Below are 16,975 nucleotides of genomic sequence, written 5' to 3'. Positions count from 1 at the left end.
AGGGATAAGAAAGGAGTCAAAGTGAGCAAAATTGGTTAATTGATAATTAATAAAAATATGTATTCAGTGAAAATATGAACACTGAATGAAACACTGAATGAAAATTTAATGAATTACTACAGTTAGCAGCTGAAAAATAATAATTTTGGTAAGATTACCCTTCCCTTATTCAGTCAGATGATCAGTATAGAAGCCAGTTAGAATGGGGGACTATTTCAAAATACTGGATATATGAAATCAGGCTTAATGTCATTGTTTCCCAAACTAGCTATTGCTAGTTAGTAGGAAATACCATAATGTTGTTATTTGATGTGTTAGATATTTATTCATTTGCTATCTATTTGATTAATCATAATAGTTTTCCACATGGTTTGACTTGTTTTCAGGGTATAATACTATAATTCTGAAAAATAAAAATTTTGTATTTTATCTTTCAGCATTTATGTTCTTTATTTCTGTTTTCCTCTATTGGTTAGAATTTATGGAAATGAATTAAAATATTGTAGTGGACATTTTTGCCTTTTAATAACAGGGATGCCCTAATATTTTACACTTAAGTTGATTCTGAAAGACATTTTTCAGCATATGAAAATTAACTCATTCCAGGCTAAGTAGGTTAAAAACTATTTGGAAGGTTTTGAAATTTTATCAAATAGCTTGTATTCTCCTACTTAAATGCAGATGTATATTTTATGATCAGTTGATGTCATTTTATAGTAGTCAATGTTTTTTAAATCATGCTTTAAAAAATCATCATGGCTATAATATATTATTCTTCTGATACAGTACTGAATTTTATTTTCTATATTTTGTGAAGTATTTAAAATATTTATGGCCGTATTGCTTTATTACTTTATATTGTGCCTACTGTGCTTTGTATTCAAAGATATAACCATAGGATAGTGTAAAATCTTCAAAATATTATACAAAAATATTTAGTTATGTTAACTGGTTCATATTTAATGGGTCAAGAAAACAAATGATTTCAGATTATTATCAATAAAAATCATCATTGAATTACATGTCCTCAAGCAAATCTTTCTCTCTCTGGGACTCATCTGTGAAAATAAGGGGTCTGGGATACAAGAATTCTAAGGTCACTCCAGTTCTAGCTTTCTGAAAACTTGTATTCATATGGAAATCCCTTTGGCTTTATGCTAAAAAACAGTAACACTGTGTAAGTTAGAAATGGACCATGCTATGGTCCATGCTATGACCCTTGAAAATTTAGACTTGAGTTTCAAAAAGAAACAAACAATTTGAAAAATCACAAGTCCATCGTTATCTATTTGGGCCCATGAGCAGTTGAAACTGAGAAATACTGACTTTGTGATTTTATCCTAAGTTATGCTGGAGAACCATGGACCAACCATCCAAGTTGTTTTGTTCAACTTACTTGAAACGTTGAATCCAAAGGGCAGCAGATGGGGAATCAGAAGCCCTGGATTTATACCACTCTGTCACTTGGTGGTTTGGGGATCTTAAGTAATTTAACACCTTCAGGCATCAGATTTCTTAGTTGCAAGGTGAAATATACTTAATCTTTTAGTTCTAAAGTTCTATGATATGAGAAGCAATAAATAATCCCATAATAAAAATTCTTTAATTTATATAGTCACTTGGGGTTTACTTTCACATATATTGATCTTAATTGAGCCTCTTCACAAAGTTTGGAGGCAAAAAAGCAAAGTATTAGTGACTTTATTTCAGAGTTAGGTCTAGACTCCAGACCATTTGTAGTTTGCCCAGTGTGCTTAGCAAGTGGCGGAGTCCCAGCTGGAGCCTAGGCATTCTGATACTTCAACTGTTCTTTTCTTTTTATGACATATTGTCTTTCGTTAAGCTCTGTAATCACCCTTTTATACTTTTCAAGCATTCTGGCACATTTTCCAACTCTTTAAATTGCAGGGACCAGCTATCCTTCTTCCCTTGGGGTTCATTTATAATTTTAAACTATATAACATTAACACTTTGTTCATGTATATGTTTAAATGATTTCTTGAAAAGCCATCTAACATTTATTCCTTCTTTTCCTGATTCTCTTTCAGATAGCAGTTCTGTGGATGAAAAGGTTTTAAATCATACTTTTTCTTCCCTCCTGAGGGATCTTGTCTTTTTGTACATGTTTGTTTGTGACATATTAGACCTGTTTTGGTTCTTCTGTTTTAGTTGTGAACTGTGCATGTTATCCCAGCTTTCCATTCATTGGTTGTCCTTTAAGTGTGCCCCAATCTGTTGCTTTTATGAAGAGATTACACCTTGCCAGCTTTGCTTACTATAGCTTACACTTGCCAACCTAGGGGTCTGCTACGGTCAAATGCAGCATCTGTTGTTAAGTCTGGCAAATCATGATCTCTGACTGATTCATGATCTTCACTGCACATACCAAGTTTTAAGGGCAAATGGTATTGGAATATGATATTTTCCTTGACTCTGCCAGTGCTTTTGTTTGAATGCTGACAGCTAATTTCAAAACCTCCACCCATAAAACCACAGTAGCTTTGACTTGGAGCTGACCCTGCTTAGCATCTGTCATACTAGGTGTTACGTGTCTAGTGCAGTTGACGCGTGTTCCAAATTCATGTGTACATAGCTATAGAATGCTAAAAGTCTGTTTCTTTTGTTTCTCTCCATTTTCATTTAAGGCTCGGATAGTAAGTGGCAATGATTTGGATGCTTCCAAATTCTCTGCACTACAGGCATTTGGTGGGTGAGTACATTCATAACCTTCCTAATTCATTCCATTCATCAATGTGCTCTCAACATAGGGATTTTGAGTGAAGAATCTTTCATGATGGTATAATTAGCTTGCCTTGCTGTTGCTTTCTTCTTGCAGTAAAAAAGTTTTATAGTGCTTTTTAAAAAGTATGTAGATTTGTGTATATTTAAGTTTAATTATGAATAAATATATCTGTATATAAAGAAGAAAATTGAAATCACCTAGCCAGAATTGATTATTCCATAGACAATACATAACCATATAATTTTAATTACTAGTACAGTTAATACAGTGTTTTGATCTGCTTGTTTGCACTTACTGATGTTTGCATGACAATATCTTTCTATTTCAATAAGTCAATCAATGTAATCATTTTCTGCAATTGCATTTTATGGGTGTATAAAAGTATTTAAAATGTGACCACAAAATAATGTGTTAATTATATTTTCTATTTAGTTATATTAATTATATTTTCTATATAAAACACTTAAACAACAAAGATCTGCTTTAATGCCCCTAAAGATACAATTTGGCTCATGTGTTGTTAGGCCTTTTTCTGTGTGCTTGCATATACATGCATATCTATAGCTATATATATATGTTGTATATGTTTTTATAGAATAAATAGTTTTGTATATCCCTGTGCATTGAACATAAATGCCAACATATGGCCATTCTATAAATAAGCAGTAATTTAGTGTTGATTTAATAGTGGGTATCATTATAGTTATTTCATAAATAATGACTCATTTGTTCCTTACAATGACTCTATGAGGTAAGTACTATTTTGGCCACCATTTTATACATGAGGAAACTGATATATATATATATATATATATATCTCAGTTAAAAAAAAAAACAACAAACCTTTCTCTCCATACAGCTAGTAAAGTAGCCAAGTGAGTGTTCAAACCCAGTTAGCTCCAGAGTCTGTGATCTTAATCAGTAATACTATCCTTCATCTTCAACTTGTGGGTTTCTTTTTCCTTACCTTTTCTTTTTTACTACTTGACAACACATTAGTACTTTGGAAAACTTTCTACTTCATTATTTATATGTAATGGAAATATTTCAAAACATTTGTGTAATATTTGTTCACTCTTCTATTAATTAATTTTTCCAGGATATTTCTAAGCATCATTATTGTAAATGATACTAGAACAGACGTATAATCAGTTTTCAAAGTGTAGTGTGTGGACCAAAGCTTATGCAGAGTATAGATAAATTGTTTTTTAAGTATTGCAATTTGAACACATCTGTGTATAATAGAAATAGAAGCAAAATTTAGATATATGTTTTAGGTTGGGGCAAAGAAATAGTCTCAGTTATGTTTTATAGTGTTTTCATTCCTTTAAAATGAATCTTGTTAAATAACATTCACATGCTATTTACTGTAACCCATATGAAAATTTTTGTTTCAATTTTAAAGCTCCTACATAGTAAAATCATTTTTATTTGGATTTTTCAAATAAGTAACTAAGATATTTGTTATGTATACAGACTTTTTGATGCCCTTTGAATACATGAGGAATTGCATTTATATTGGAATATCACAGTAATTTAAATATATTATGAAAACCAACTGTGGCAAAAGCCCACTATGGATTAGTTATAGAAAATTCAGGTAGTAAATGGATTATCGTCTCCTCACTAAATCATATACACTTTCTTTAATTACTAAAAAGTGACGGTATGACACATCAAGTAGAAGTATTTATCTTAGAAAATAAGTTGAATTTCAATTTAATTTTGGGGAAAAAAATGGATGTCATGGTCTTAGAGGCTTATCTGAGTTTATGATATTACAGTTCTTGTAGTTCCTACCTTCCTGTGGCATTCATCACTTAATAACAACTTGCTTTCCTATCTCATGTCTGAATATCCACTTTTATCATTGTCAGTGCAAAAGAGTTAATCTACCTAAATGTTTTGTTAAGTTTATGCTGTGTAAATGTCTAGCTACAATAGGTCATGTTTGCATTTTGATCCTTTCCAGATTATTTTTCCAGAAACTTTCTCCTTCATGCACTTAGCAAGGGATTTTGGAATTATGGTGGTATGGGAAAGGGGTGATAATTTTTAATCATCAGAAAGAGAATTTTCTGTTACCTGAAAGTAGATTCCTCCTGAAGAACTTGAAGAATATGTTTAAATGCAAATTTTCAGTCAAATTGTCTTCCAGAAATATTTGTTTCTTATTTTACTTTCCCTGCTGCTGCTAAGTCACTTCAGTCATGTCTGACTCTGTGAGAGTCCATAGACGGCAGCCTACTAGGCTCCCCCGTCCCTGGGATTCTCCAGGCAAGAACACTGGAGTGGGTTGCCATTTCCTTCTCCAATTTACTTTCCCTATAAGTATTTAAATATGTATTTTAATAAAGCAAATTGTAGCTATAATTCTCAATATTAAAATTTCTATTGTCCTGGGAAACTGAGACTGGAGCAGACTTTGAAAGCAAGGAGTCGTTGCTGTTTCACGACAAGGGTGCTACATCCTTCATCCCTCTGCCTTCAGCATTCCTAGTCAGTTCAGAGCCAGACCACAGACTTCCTTCCCTCTCACATCTCAAGTGTCAATAAAAAGCACAGTCTATATACAGTGAAACCAGGTAACATAATTAACAATACTGCTAATTTATACTCATCTCTCTGTACAATTCCTGTAAGTGTTGCTGGAAAAAACATGCCAAAGTTTTATTTTTCCTATCTGTCACAGTATATTTCAGACAGGTTCTGGGAGAAAAGTTGGGAGAGAGAAAAGATGGACAGAAAAAGAGAGAAGGATGTAAAGATGCTTGTTTCAGTGAAATCATACATTTAACATTTTACATTATAGTATTTTGTGAGTCGGGTAGCATTTGTCATAATGCAAGCTAAGGGCCTTACCAAGATGCAAAAATACAAGACCTATTAGGAGAAAACCATCTCAGATAAAGTGGAGAAACAACAGGGGTAGGCAGGAAGTGCCTTGAACCATGATGCAGGTCTGATACCCTGGGGAAAGAGAAGAAGGAAGGAAAACTAGGCATGAGAAGCCTTAAACTGACTGCAGTAAAACCACACGAGACTAGAGTGAAGTGTCAGTCAGTGGGGAGTCCCAAGGAACAGGCTGGCTGTGATAGAAGTCCCACCTTGAGCATCCGTGGCTGGTCTGTTATGCCCATTCCTTGGGTGGCAGCAGCTTGGGGAGAGAGTGGCCTGGGTGAATAAATGCTGCAGTTGGTTCTGGAGGTGTGCTAACTGAAGGCTGTCATCCAGCTACTCCTAAAAGACTTCTCTGAGGAATATCTGAGTGATACATGCCCGTGGCTGCCTGGCATCTGATAATTTGACATTATTTGAATGTCAGTTTGATGCCACTTCTTTAATCAGTGACAGTGAAGGTACATAAGTACCTTCATGAATCACTTTCAGAGTTAGACTGCCACTCCCTTGGGGCTTTAACTGCATTACTTAAGTTCGCTTTTCCCTCGATGTTTGCAGCCAGTTTTATTTTTAATTTTTTTGAAGTTTAGTTGATTTACAATGTGTGTGTTTCAGGTGCACAAGAAAGTGAATCAGTTAAGCATACGCATGTAGTAGTTTTATTCATTGCATACTGGGGAGCGTTTCAAGGCCTCTCTCTATAATGTTTTCTTCCTAGTCTAGAGGTACCAGTCGTGTCTCCACCAAAATTCAGGAAAGTCTATAAAACAGTGATGAGAGTAGAGGGAAAACATGTAGTTTGAGAGAAGAGAGACTCATAAATTTTGTTCCCTTCTTTTTCAGTCACCAAAGTTATCATGATAGTTCTCATGGAAATAAGTTCTCTGAATCTATGGTAAGAAAGATTTATATTCTGTCTGTGCTTCTGAGCTATGCTATAGCCACTCTCCTTAACCCCAGGAAACTGGTGATTGCTTTCCAACCACTACTAGGATTATTGAACCTGTTAGAAAAGAGGTGATGTTGCAAGAGGTAAGAAAAAGAGAAAATGGAGACATATTATTGAAGAGCAGTATCTTCTCTATATGTCAAATAGAAAAAGATTAGCTTCTGTGTTGACCTCCTTTTCAAACAGATAAAATTGCTGTATATACATATGAAATAAGTGCAGAGATTTCCAAGGTTCAGTTATTGTCATGAACTTAGTGAATGTGAACAAGTCAATCATTAGTCAGAATTCTGAACAGTTCTTTTGTATTTAAGTTTACTTTGACTAAAGTCATGATTTTTGTTGTAGCTGTTACAGCAGACACCAGTAGGTTGTAAAATATATGGATATGACAGGTTTAATATACTGTTTCATGTTTGTCATAGTTCTCACATTGCTTTTATATTCTCGACAAAGTTTAGGATCCTATATTCTGTCCTCATGCCTTCTTCCCCACTGCTAGTCTTGACCTCCATGTTTTGTCTGGTGTGAAATCAGTCACTTAACACAGAAGCTAAGATTGTTCTTACTCTTAAGGAGCTCTTAACCCATCTTGTCTCATAGCAGCAGTCTTTACCCTGATAACTGATAATTTTTTTTTCCTATCTAGCCCATAAATTAAATTCTTCTGTGCCCCCTTAGGTAATTTCCTTTCTGCTAAAGGAAAAGGCCAGAAATTCTCCTAAGCCTAGACAACAGTTCTTTCTACTGCTATAAACCCTTTGCTGGGTCAGTGGTTCATCATGCATAAACATCTTTGCATGCTCTCAACCAGGTTTGTCAAGTACCAAGAAAATGACAGCCTTCGCATAACTTTGCTTCATTCACAGTAGCAAATCATTCTTTGGGGCAAAATAGAAGCCTTTTTTTTTTCACTTTCAAATTATTTGTTTTCATGCACTAACTCCTTTTCCTCCCAGGGGATTTGGTAGAGGCGAGCACTATAGATTTAGGGAGAACTGAGTTAAGATTAGGGACTGTTAATTGTTATATGGGTTATCAGATGCAAACATATCTACCTCCATAATTCATAGTTGTACAGCAGCAATTCACTCACCACGCCTATACTTTTTTCAACTTGGATTGCCATCAGCCTGATTTTAGTTTTCAATACATTTTATCTAGGCAATTACAAGGTTATCTTCTAACTCATCTTGCTGCATCAATTTATTTTTCCACATTAATTCCAGTCTGTATGTGGTTAAAGACTAATCTTAAAGTGAAAGTGGCTCAGTCATGTCCGACTCTTTGCGACCCAGTGGACTGTTAGTCCGTCGGATTCTCCAGGCCAGAATACTGGAGTGGGTAGCCTTCCCCTTGTCCATGGGATCTTCCCAACCCAGGGATCAAACCCAGGTCTCCCACATTGCAAGTGGATTCTTTACCAGATGAGCCACAAGGGAAGCCCATCTCCTTAAAGCACAGTCCTTTTCTACTGAAATATGTCTAACGGGTCCTCATTTCTGCAACATAAAGTTGGCTGTTTGTCCATGGTTTTGAGTGTCCTTCCTGATTTCTGTTTCTCTCTTTTTACAACAAAGTAGTATTACTCCCTTTTCTATGTTCTTACATGTCATTCCTATGACATATATTAATTTCTTAAGTTACATAACCTTCACAAGATTCATATCCTTGACGACTTGATTTTAAGCTCTCTAAAGGCACAGAGCCGGTCGTTTGTTATCTGGGTTTCCTTCTATAAAGTTGATGATAGTGTCTTGCCCATTTAGGACCTCATTCATAAGTTCATTTTGGTTTAGAATGACAGTCTCTTAGATCATTGGTTAGAATTATTTTTTAAGAGACTCGGGTCTACCATATTTTAAGAAAAAGAATTCTTGAAATAACTGTGGATTGAGGAAGAGACACATATGAGAAGTACTGAGTTTTAAAAGAAACTTAAACATCTCTCAAACTTGATGTTACTGAGCTCTTAACAGGGAAAAAAAATCAGGTGATTTTTCTCATAGAAGATATAACCCGTTGATTAGGAGGCTGCTTTGCTTTGGATTATGAATCTTCTTTTCTATTTTGGAGTAATGTTAAAAGATTCTGCTGAGAAAATTTATAAAACATTACTACTCTAATTATGCTAAGATAAATTTTATCCTTTCTATCAGAAAACCTCACCTCTTTAGAACACTCTAGATAGAAATTCACACTGTATTAAAGATTTCCTCTAGTAAACTCCATACTTGAAAGGAGAATTTTTCTGATTAATCATTGAATGATCTTTTTCACCCTGTTCTTTATAAAAACAATAAAGGGAGTCATCTTGCTTAATCCATTATAGAATGAATGAAACCTGGCATCTCATAACTAATGTCAGACATAGTCATGACAGTACATAGTTATATCAGCTAGAAAATAATCTCATGTGAGTCTGGGGTCCTCTAGTGCTCAGCAGTCTGCCTGCAGTCCTCCTGCCAAGGAGACACATTATATTTTACAAGCAAGATCTAGCCTAGACAGAGAACCTCTTAGCTAGGAAAGCTGACATCAGTAAGGCTATCAACTTTTAAAACTCATTTATCAAAAAATGATTACTAAGCCATTAGTTTCCTGTGGCAAAAACAAAGCAAAACAAAAAACACCAAAAAAACCCTCTGCCTATCTAACTTTGGCCTACCACCAGCTGTCAGTTTCCTAGTTCATGTTGAGCTGAAATGCTTCATTAGACTCATAAATTCCTTAATATTGCCATTGAGAAAATCTTGGTAATTAGAGAGTCCATTTTTATGTTAGCCACAAAGGCCAGCCACTAGGCCGACTCCTTCAATGTATGGAAAACCACCAGGTTTAACTACAAAACACCAGGACCACATCCTTAGACTCTGTTAATAGGAAATATATGTTAACATAACATCTGTGGAAGGAAGATTTGTTATTGACTGCAGTCTGAACCAGATTTATAGACACCATAGTTTTCTTGGAGTAAGTTATAAATAATTTTCTTCCAGGTATATTTTTTCCTACTTAGATGTTGGCAAATAATTCATAGAACTCATTCACAGGATTAAGAAAATGAAATTGTTACCTCATTACTACTAGCTTATAGTTCACAAAGTTAGAGATTGATACCTTTTTCATCTGGCCTAGTTTGTAGCTTAACATTTTTTCTGACTCAGTAGTAGACTACAAATGCAGAAGGACACTCAATCCAGGGATACTGTGTAAGACTCTCAAATCTGGTAATGACTTTGGTGAAAAGATTCCTCCATCCACAAAAGACCTGATGTCCACTCTAAATGAGACCATTTTCTGTGCTGATAAAGCAGTGCAGAGAGTATTCCTCAGCCAGATTACACTTGTATTATTAAGTTGTTCATAAGAATATCCAACTTCAGGATCATTCTGGGTTGCAGGTTTTCACTCATCACATAGCTTTCTCTATGGCTCAACGGGTAAAGAAGTCACCTTCAATGCAGGAGACACAGGAGACATGGGTTCAGTCTCTGGGTCAGGAAGATCCCCTGGAGGAGGAAATGACAACCCCCTCAAGTGTTGCCTGGGGAATCCCATGGATAGAGGAGCCTGATGGTTTACAATCCATGGAGTCGCAAAGAATCAGACACACTGAGCAATAATATTAGAATATATACTCATCACATAAAGTCCACTCTCTCTGCTTTTTAAGAAAGATAGGTTTACATTTCTGATTGAGAATATGCTTATGATCCTTCATCCATATCAGCCCTGGATGCAGCCCTTCATTCAAGGGAAGGAAACCATAGCCGCTACCAACTCTGAAACCTTCGTTTCCATAATTGTTTCACACAGCACTGGTCGGCTTCTCAGAAAGGGCCTGCTTTCCCTTTTATCTTTCAGTGACTGCCAGTCAAAAACATACCCAACAAGAAGTCTGTCTTTCCCTAGTTTCTGAAAGCCCAATCCCATCTCACTATACTTGAGATGGTTTTTAAATAAATCCCAGATAATGCACTTTCCAAAGACTAGCTTTTGGTAAAGCCACTTCAGCTTTAGGGATTGAAGTTGCAGCCTACAACCCCCAGCCCCTGAGGCCATGTCTTTTCTCACCTTTATGACTCCCATTCTGAAATGCTTTCCTTCTTCCAGGCTCCTCATCTGAAAACCAAAATATCTTTCAAGCTGGTACTTGCCATCCTCTCTTCTAACCTCAAGTATTGCAGAAGGACCCACCTCATTAATGTAGCAGCTCCTAGAGATAATCTAGCCTCAGAAAAGGAATTAAGAAACCTTAGGAGAGCATATATGTTGGAGAAAAAAATTGCTATGTAGAAACATATTTTTATAAAGCTTGATTTGTATTTAATTTGCTTATTGAACATTTGTGTATTACTGTCATTTTCAGTTCTTTAAAACAGATCTTTACTCTTGAGTTAAGTCTCTGGCTTGGCTTAAATTCGTTAGAAAATCAATGAATCTTTAAAGATACATTAAACAGAATCAAGTTTAATGTTCAAATGCCTTCCAGTTATTTTATGTGTTTGAAAAGTAGCAAATTAAAATCACTGATAATCCTTTATGAATATAGTAATTGGGTAGTCAGTTTTAAAACAGTGCTAGTTCAGTAACTATGGAAAATATCATCTGTTACATTGAGCAGAAAAAATGGCTTGTGTTAGAAAATTACCAGTTATTAGTCAAAAAGCATTGAAAATAATGCCTCTAGGTAACATGGCAATTATGATTACCATGCAGCCTTAACCTGAGGATTCTTTCCAAACCTTAATTGATTTGACTATTGACTATATCTAACATACATAAACTATCTTAGGGAAAAAAAATGAGCTTGATCATTTTATATCCCAATAAAGCTTATATTGAATGGTGTTTAAGTATCTCAATAAATGAATACCTTATTCTATGAAGGTAGATAATACAGATTTCCTCTTACAGACAAATATTTGTTGTTGTTTAGTCTCTAAGTCATATCCAACCTTTGGGACCCTATGGGTTATAGCCCACCAGGCTCTTCTGTCCATGGGATTTCCCAGGCAAGAATACTGGAGTGGGTTGTCATTTCCTTCTCCAGAGGATATTCCCAACCCAGGGATCAAACCTGTGGCTCCTGCATTGGCAGTAGGATTCTTTACTGTTGAGCCACCAGGGAAGCCCAAAGGCAGACAATAGAGGAGAGCAAAAAATAAATAAATAAATAAATAAAAGGAAAGAAAAACACAGTAACAGTCACTGCTAACCAAAATGGTTTGCTTCCATAATCTCATTTGAAGTAACAAGTTTGCTTAGTCTACCATATGTTCTTAAATATTGAGCAGCTTGTTAATTGAACCATAATTCTCAGATATGACCAATTCTAAATTGAAGACTAGTAGGAGGAGAAGGCAAAGGCAACCCACTCCACTACTCTTGCCTGGAAAATCCCATGGATGGAGGAGCCTGGTAGGCTGCAGTCCATAGGGTCCCTAAGAGTTCGGCACTACTGAGCAACTTCACTTTCACTTTTCACTTTCATGCATTGGAGAAGGAAATGGCAACCCATTCCAGTATTCTTGCTTGGAGAATCCCAGGGACGGGGGAGGCAAGTAGGCTGCCGTCTATAGACTCGGACAGAGTCGGACACGACTGAAGCGACTTAGCAGCAGCAGCAGCAGCAGCAGGAGTACTTCAAGGCTGTATATTGTCACCCTACTTATTTAACTTCTATGCAGAGTACATCATGAGAAACACTGGGCTGGAGGAAGCACAAACTGGAATCAAGATTGCCGGGAGAAATATCAATAACCTCAGATATGCAGATGACACCACCCTTATGGCAGAAAATGAAGAAGAACTAAAGAGCCTCTTGATGAAAGTGAAAGAGAAGAGTGAAAAAGTTGGCTTAAAGCTCGACATTTAAAAAACTAAGATCATGGCATCTGGTCCCATCACTTCATGGGAAATAGATGGGGAAACAGTGGAAATAGTGTCAAACTTTACTTTTTTGGGCTCCAAAGTCACTGCAGATGGTATCTGCAGCCATGAAATTAAAAGACACTTATTCCTTCGAAGAAAAGTTATGACCAACCTAGATAGCATATTGAAAAGCAGAGACATTACTTTGCCAACAAAGGTCCATCTAGTCAAGGCTATGGTTTTTCCAGTGGTCATGTATGGATGTGAGAGTTGGACTGTTAGTATGATGACTAGTGAATCAGGTGGAATATCTTAGTGGGGTGCTTTAAGAATTGACTTTAGGCTTCCCTGGTGGCTCAAGCAGTAAAGAATCTGCCTGCTGTGAAGGAAACGGGAGACACAGTTTTGATCTCTGGGTTAGGAAGATCCCCTGAAGGAGGAATGGCAGCCTAATTCAGTATGAACTCCAAGGACAGAGGAGTCTGGTGGGCTACAGTCCATAGAGTCACAAAGAATCAGACATGACTGAGCACCAGCACTTTGATTATTTTTAGTTGAGCTAAACGGAAATGTAAAAGATCTGATTGTAGGATAGGTGGGTGACATTGTTGGTAAAATAGTGTTATTAGGTAATGGAATTAATATCTAAGATTTTAGCATATTACAACTGAATATAGTAAGATGAAGTATAAACAGTGTAAGAGTCAGGATAAACCAGGTTACTATGCAATAACTCACCATCCTTCTCAGTTTTTTTGTATTTATCAAATAAAGGTTTATTTCTTACCCGTAGTACATTTTCGATGCATATAAAACAAGGAAGGAGGATGCACTTGATAGCTGCCCAGGGAACCAGGCTGGCAAATTCTCAACACACGTTTTCATGGTTTTACTGTAAGGGAAGTAGGTAGTGACAAACTGGGCTCCTACTCTTAAAACATGTTTCCTTTCTGTTTATACTACAATGAACAAAGCAAATCATGTGGCAATGACTAGTTTAAGGGGAGGGTTGTTGTGCTATTATCATATATCTGAAAGGAGAAAAGATTTGGAGTGTTTCTCAGCAGCCTAATTGTCACAATTTAGGGATAGGTGGGGGCCTTGAACTCAGACTCTGTAGAAGAGAGGAAAGACAGTTTAATATTGACACATGAAGAGATTCAAAGTGTTCATCGAATCTAGTGGCAAATTAAGTCAGATTGTGATGCTAGCATGGTGAGCCTGCAGGGAAAGTCCCCACAGAGCACAGGGAGAGAAGTGCAGGATCCAAACAAGACGGAAGGCCTTGAGACATGCCCAGCTCCCTGCCTCTCAGGACTGTGCACTCAGTTCAGGGACCAACACCTGCACAGGCTGTAGATAAAAGAGAAGGTTTGTAGATCAAACAAGTGTGTTGGAAAGGGACCTCAAATCACACCATATGAAAAACCATCAGTGAGCCAGGGACACTGAACTTGAAAAAGGGAAGGTTCTGGAAAGAATGTATTCAGGGTCTTCAGATATCACTCAGTCGTGTCCGACTCTTTGCGACCCCATGGACTGTAGCCTACCAGGCTCCTCCGTCCATGGGATTCTCCAGGCAAGAGTACTGGAGTGGGTTGCTATTTCCTTCTCCAATTTAAAAGATTAGATGTGGGAAAGTGATTAAATTGTCCCAAGCTTCCCAGAGGGAAAAACATGGATCACTGGTGAAATTATGAGTAGGTAGTCTTCTTAATATGAGGAGAAATTTCCAACAGTAAGATTTTGTGAAGAACCAAATTCTCTGTTTCCAAAGATACTTAAATAGTTTGAGTGATCACTTGTTAGAAATGTTGCAAAGGAAATGTAGGTATGAGATGCTTGATTCTTTAAAATTTCTTCCAGTTTCAAGATTCTGTTACCTCTTATCCTAAGATTCTAATATAATCTTGGTATCAGACAGATGTTTCTGTGTAATGAGCCACCCTGCAATTCAGTAGCTTAAAACAATGATTAACTGATCTTGTCTGCATTCACTTATGCACGTACAGTCTGCTGGACAGGGGCTGGTTCTCACATGTCTATGGGTGTCTGACTATTATCTGGGCAACAGAGAGGAGTGGGCTATATGTCACTTTTCATCCAGCTGGCCAGGTGAAGGTTGTTCATATGGCAAAGACAAGATTCTAAGAAAACAAGTGGAAGCAGCAAGGCAACCTTAGGCCAGGCTTGAAACTGACAAGCCTGCACTTTCGCTACATTCTTTTGTCCAGAAAAAGTAATAGTCAGCTCAGACTCAATGGAAAAAGACCCTGACTCTTTATGGGAGGAAAGAATTCAGGACATTTATCTGATCTACCATACTTACGTATGCCTATAATTAAGTATTATTCAAAATTACATACTTAGAATTTGAAGAAAATAGAATGTTATCATGTGTTTACCTTCACTTATAAAATGATATTCTCTGTACTTGGAATAATAAATATTACCATGAAGATAGCAGAATCTAATTTTTGGCATTAAACCAATTACCTCAGCTATAATACAAGGTTAAGGGTGACTTCACTTTTCCAGTGGATAAAGTTCTCCGAAAATTTATTAAAGGAAAATATTTCTGATTTGGAGTTACCAGGAAAGATTTAATGAGGAGATGGTGTTGAATTGGGATATGAAGTTTGGTAGAATTTCAATATGTGCATATAGAAACATCAGAGCAGAAAGCAGTTCAAAAACTTAAATAGCATCACAGGCAAGAAAGTGTATGGGACAATAACATGTCATAGTATATGCAGGAGAAAAGTGGAAGATGGGTTTGAACAGGCAAGTTGAAACTGAATGCCTGACTACAGGTATTAAATATATTAATCTTTTGAATAATATATCTGTAACTTTGAATTTCTGTGTCTTGTGAAAATGACTCAGTTGTTCTGGGAACATAGCGGTTGAACAATAACTACTAGGTGATGACAATGAGGGGAAGAAACTATGAGTTTATATTCAGAAGCCTTTGCAGTTTTCATTAACATCGCAGACTCATCTGCCAAAAGTACAAGAAACTTAATTTTTCTTGTCTTATGTTAGTCTTTAGAAGCAAGTGCACTCAGGCATGGCAGACGTGTCTTTTGCTTGGAGTGCTTTTACATAACTCTGTCAGCCATGATAAACGTCACTGCAAATCCTACTCGTTATCTTGATGATTAGGTCCCGGGTAGGAAAGGCCAAAGCAGAGATGGATAGAAGCCTCTGCTGCTCAGAATGGTCTGAGTGTAAGTCTTTTCACATAGTGTCCCATCATCCACCTTACCAACTTAACGCAGAAATATTCCTTCAGGAAGCAGCACTTGAAATACTTGTTCCAGGTGACAACTACAGAATCTCATGTTTCAGAGGAAACCCCAAGTTTAATAAGATGCATGTATTTGTATCACGTACAGTAAGTCCCCTATATATGAACGAGTTCCATTCTGAGAGTGAATTCCTAAGTCCAATTTTTTTGTAAGTCCAACAAAGTTAGCCTAGGAGCCCAACCAACACAATCAGCTATACTGCACTTTACTGTAATAGGTTTCTAGTACTTCTCATACAACGAATGCATAAAACACACACACAAAATAAAACATGTTTAATCTCACAGTACAGGACCTGTAAAGGTACAGTAGTGCAGTGCAGCGACCAGCACACAGGGCTTGGCACAGAGGGAATGGGTAAGAAGAATTACTGACTGGAGGAGGGAGAGAAGGTGGGAGATAGTAGAGCAGAAGGATCATCAGCAATAGGAGATGGAGGACAAGCTGCAGTTTCACTCTAGTCTGATGTTGATGAAACAGGTTCTGATTCCTTGCTGGAATCAATTCTATCTACCCTCTTGGAAAAAATGATCCATTGATGTCTGGGTAAGTAGCCCTTTATTCCTCTTCATAGATGACACAGTAGCACTGGGGTTGCATTCTGAATGGCTGCTGCAACCTTCTTGTACCGCTCTACATTTGGATCCTGTTCCTCAAAAACAGTACTTCCTCAAATAAACTAACTTGCATGATTGGGCCTGTGAACACAGTCTCACATCTTCGAAAGTTCACAACTTAAAGTTTCTCAGGTAGGGGACTTACTGTATAGAAAGTTTAAAAAAAAATGGAGACATAAAATTCCTTCTGAAAATGCAAATTAATCCAAGTATACCATGGGAGACGTACAGTGTTCTTTATAAGCTTCACATAGGTAAAAAACAGAAATGTCAGAAGTGAGGAAATATAGTTGGCCTTTGAGTTTGTCTCATTGGAAATGTAAGTGCTTAGTTAAAAAAAAAAAAGTGGGCTGAAAATATTTGCTATAGCTATCTTTTGCTGGATATGGGGATTTGGGGTTTTTTGATTTACGTATTTCCATTTCTCTATATGTTCTATACATTTTTTATTTTTCTATAATATATATATTAATTCTACATTTTAAAGTACAGGAAGTACCAAAGCAATGAATGAAACCACAGATTATATACAATAGAGTATATTGTCTGGGTCAGAGCTGAGAGTCAGATTTGACCA

General features: G+C 36.6%; 1 protein-coding gene across 1 annotated transcript in view; it reads left to right on the top strand.

Annotated features, from left to right (window-relative positions):
- UNC13C (unc-13 homolog C) overlaps positions 1 to 16,975 on the top strand; it is a 706,632-nt gene that overhangs the window by 190,557 nt on the left and 499,100 nt on the right. Inside the window, exons 6-7 of the mRNA XM_060417920.1 lie at positions 2,049 to 2,071; positions 2,646 to 2,710. Of these exons, the coding sequence (XP_060273903.1) occupies positions 2,049 to 2,071; positions 2,646 to 2,710 (88 nt within the window). The remainder of the gene's footprint in view (positions 1 to 2,048; positions 2,072 to 2,645; positions 2,711 to 16,975) is intronic.

Source organism: Ovis aries, chromosome 7 (genome assembly GCF_016772045.2).
Source record: "Ovis aries strain OAR_USU_Benz2616 breed Rambouillet chromosome 7, ARS-UI_Ramb_v3.0, whole genome shotgun sequence".
In the NCBI taxonomy this organism is placed as follows: domain Eukaryota; kingdom Metazoa; phylum Chordata; class Mammalia; order Artiodactyla; family Bovidae; genus Ovis; species Ovis aries.
The sequence above is the reverse complement of the archived record's forward strand: the minus strand, read 5'-3'. Positions and strand labels throughout refer to the sequence as shown.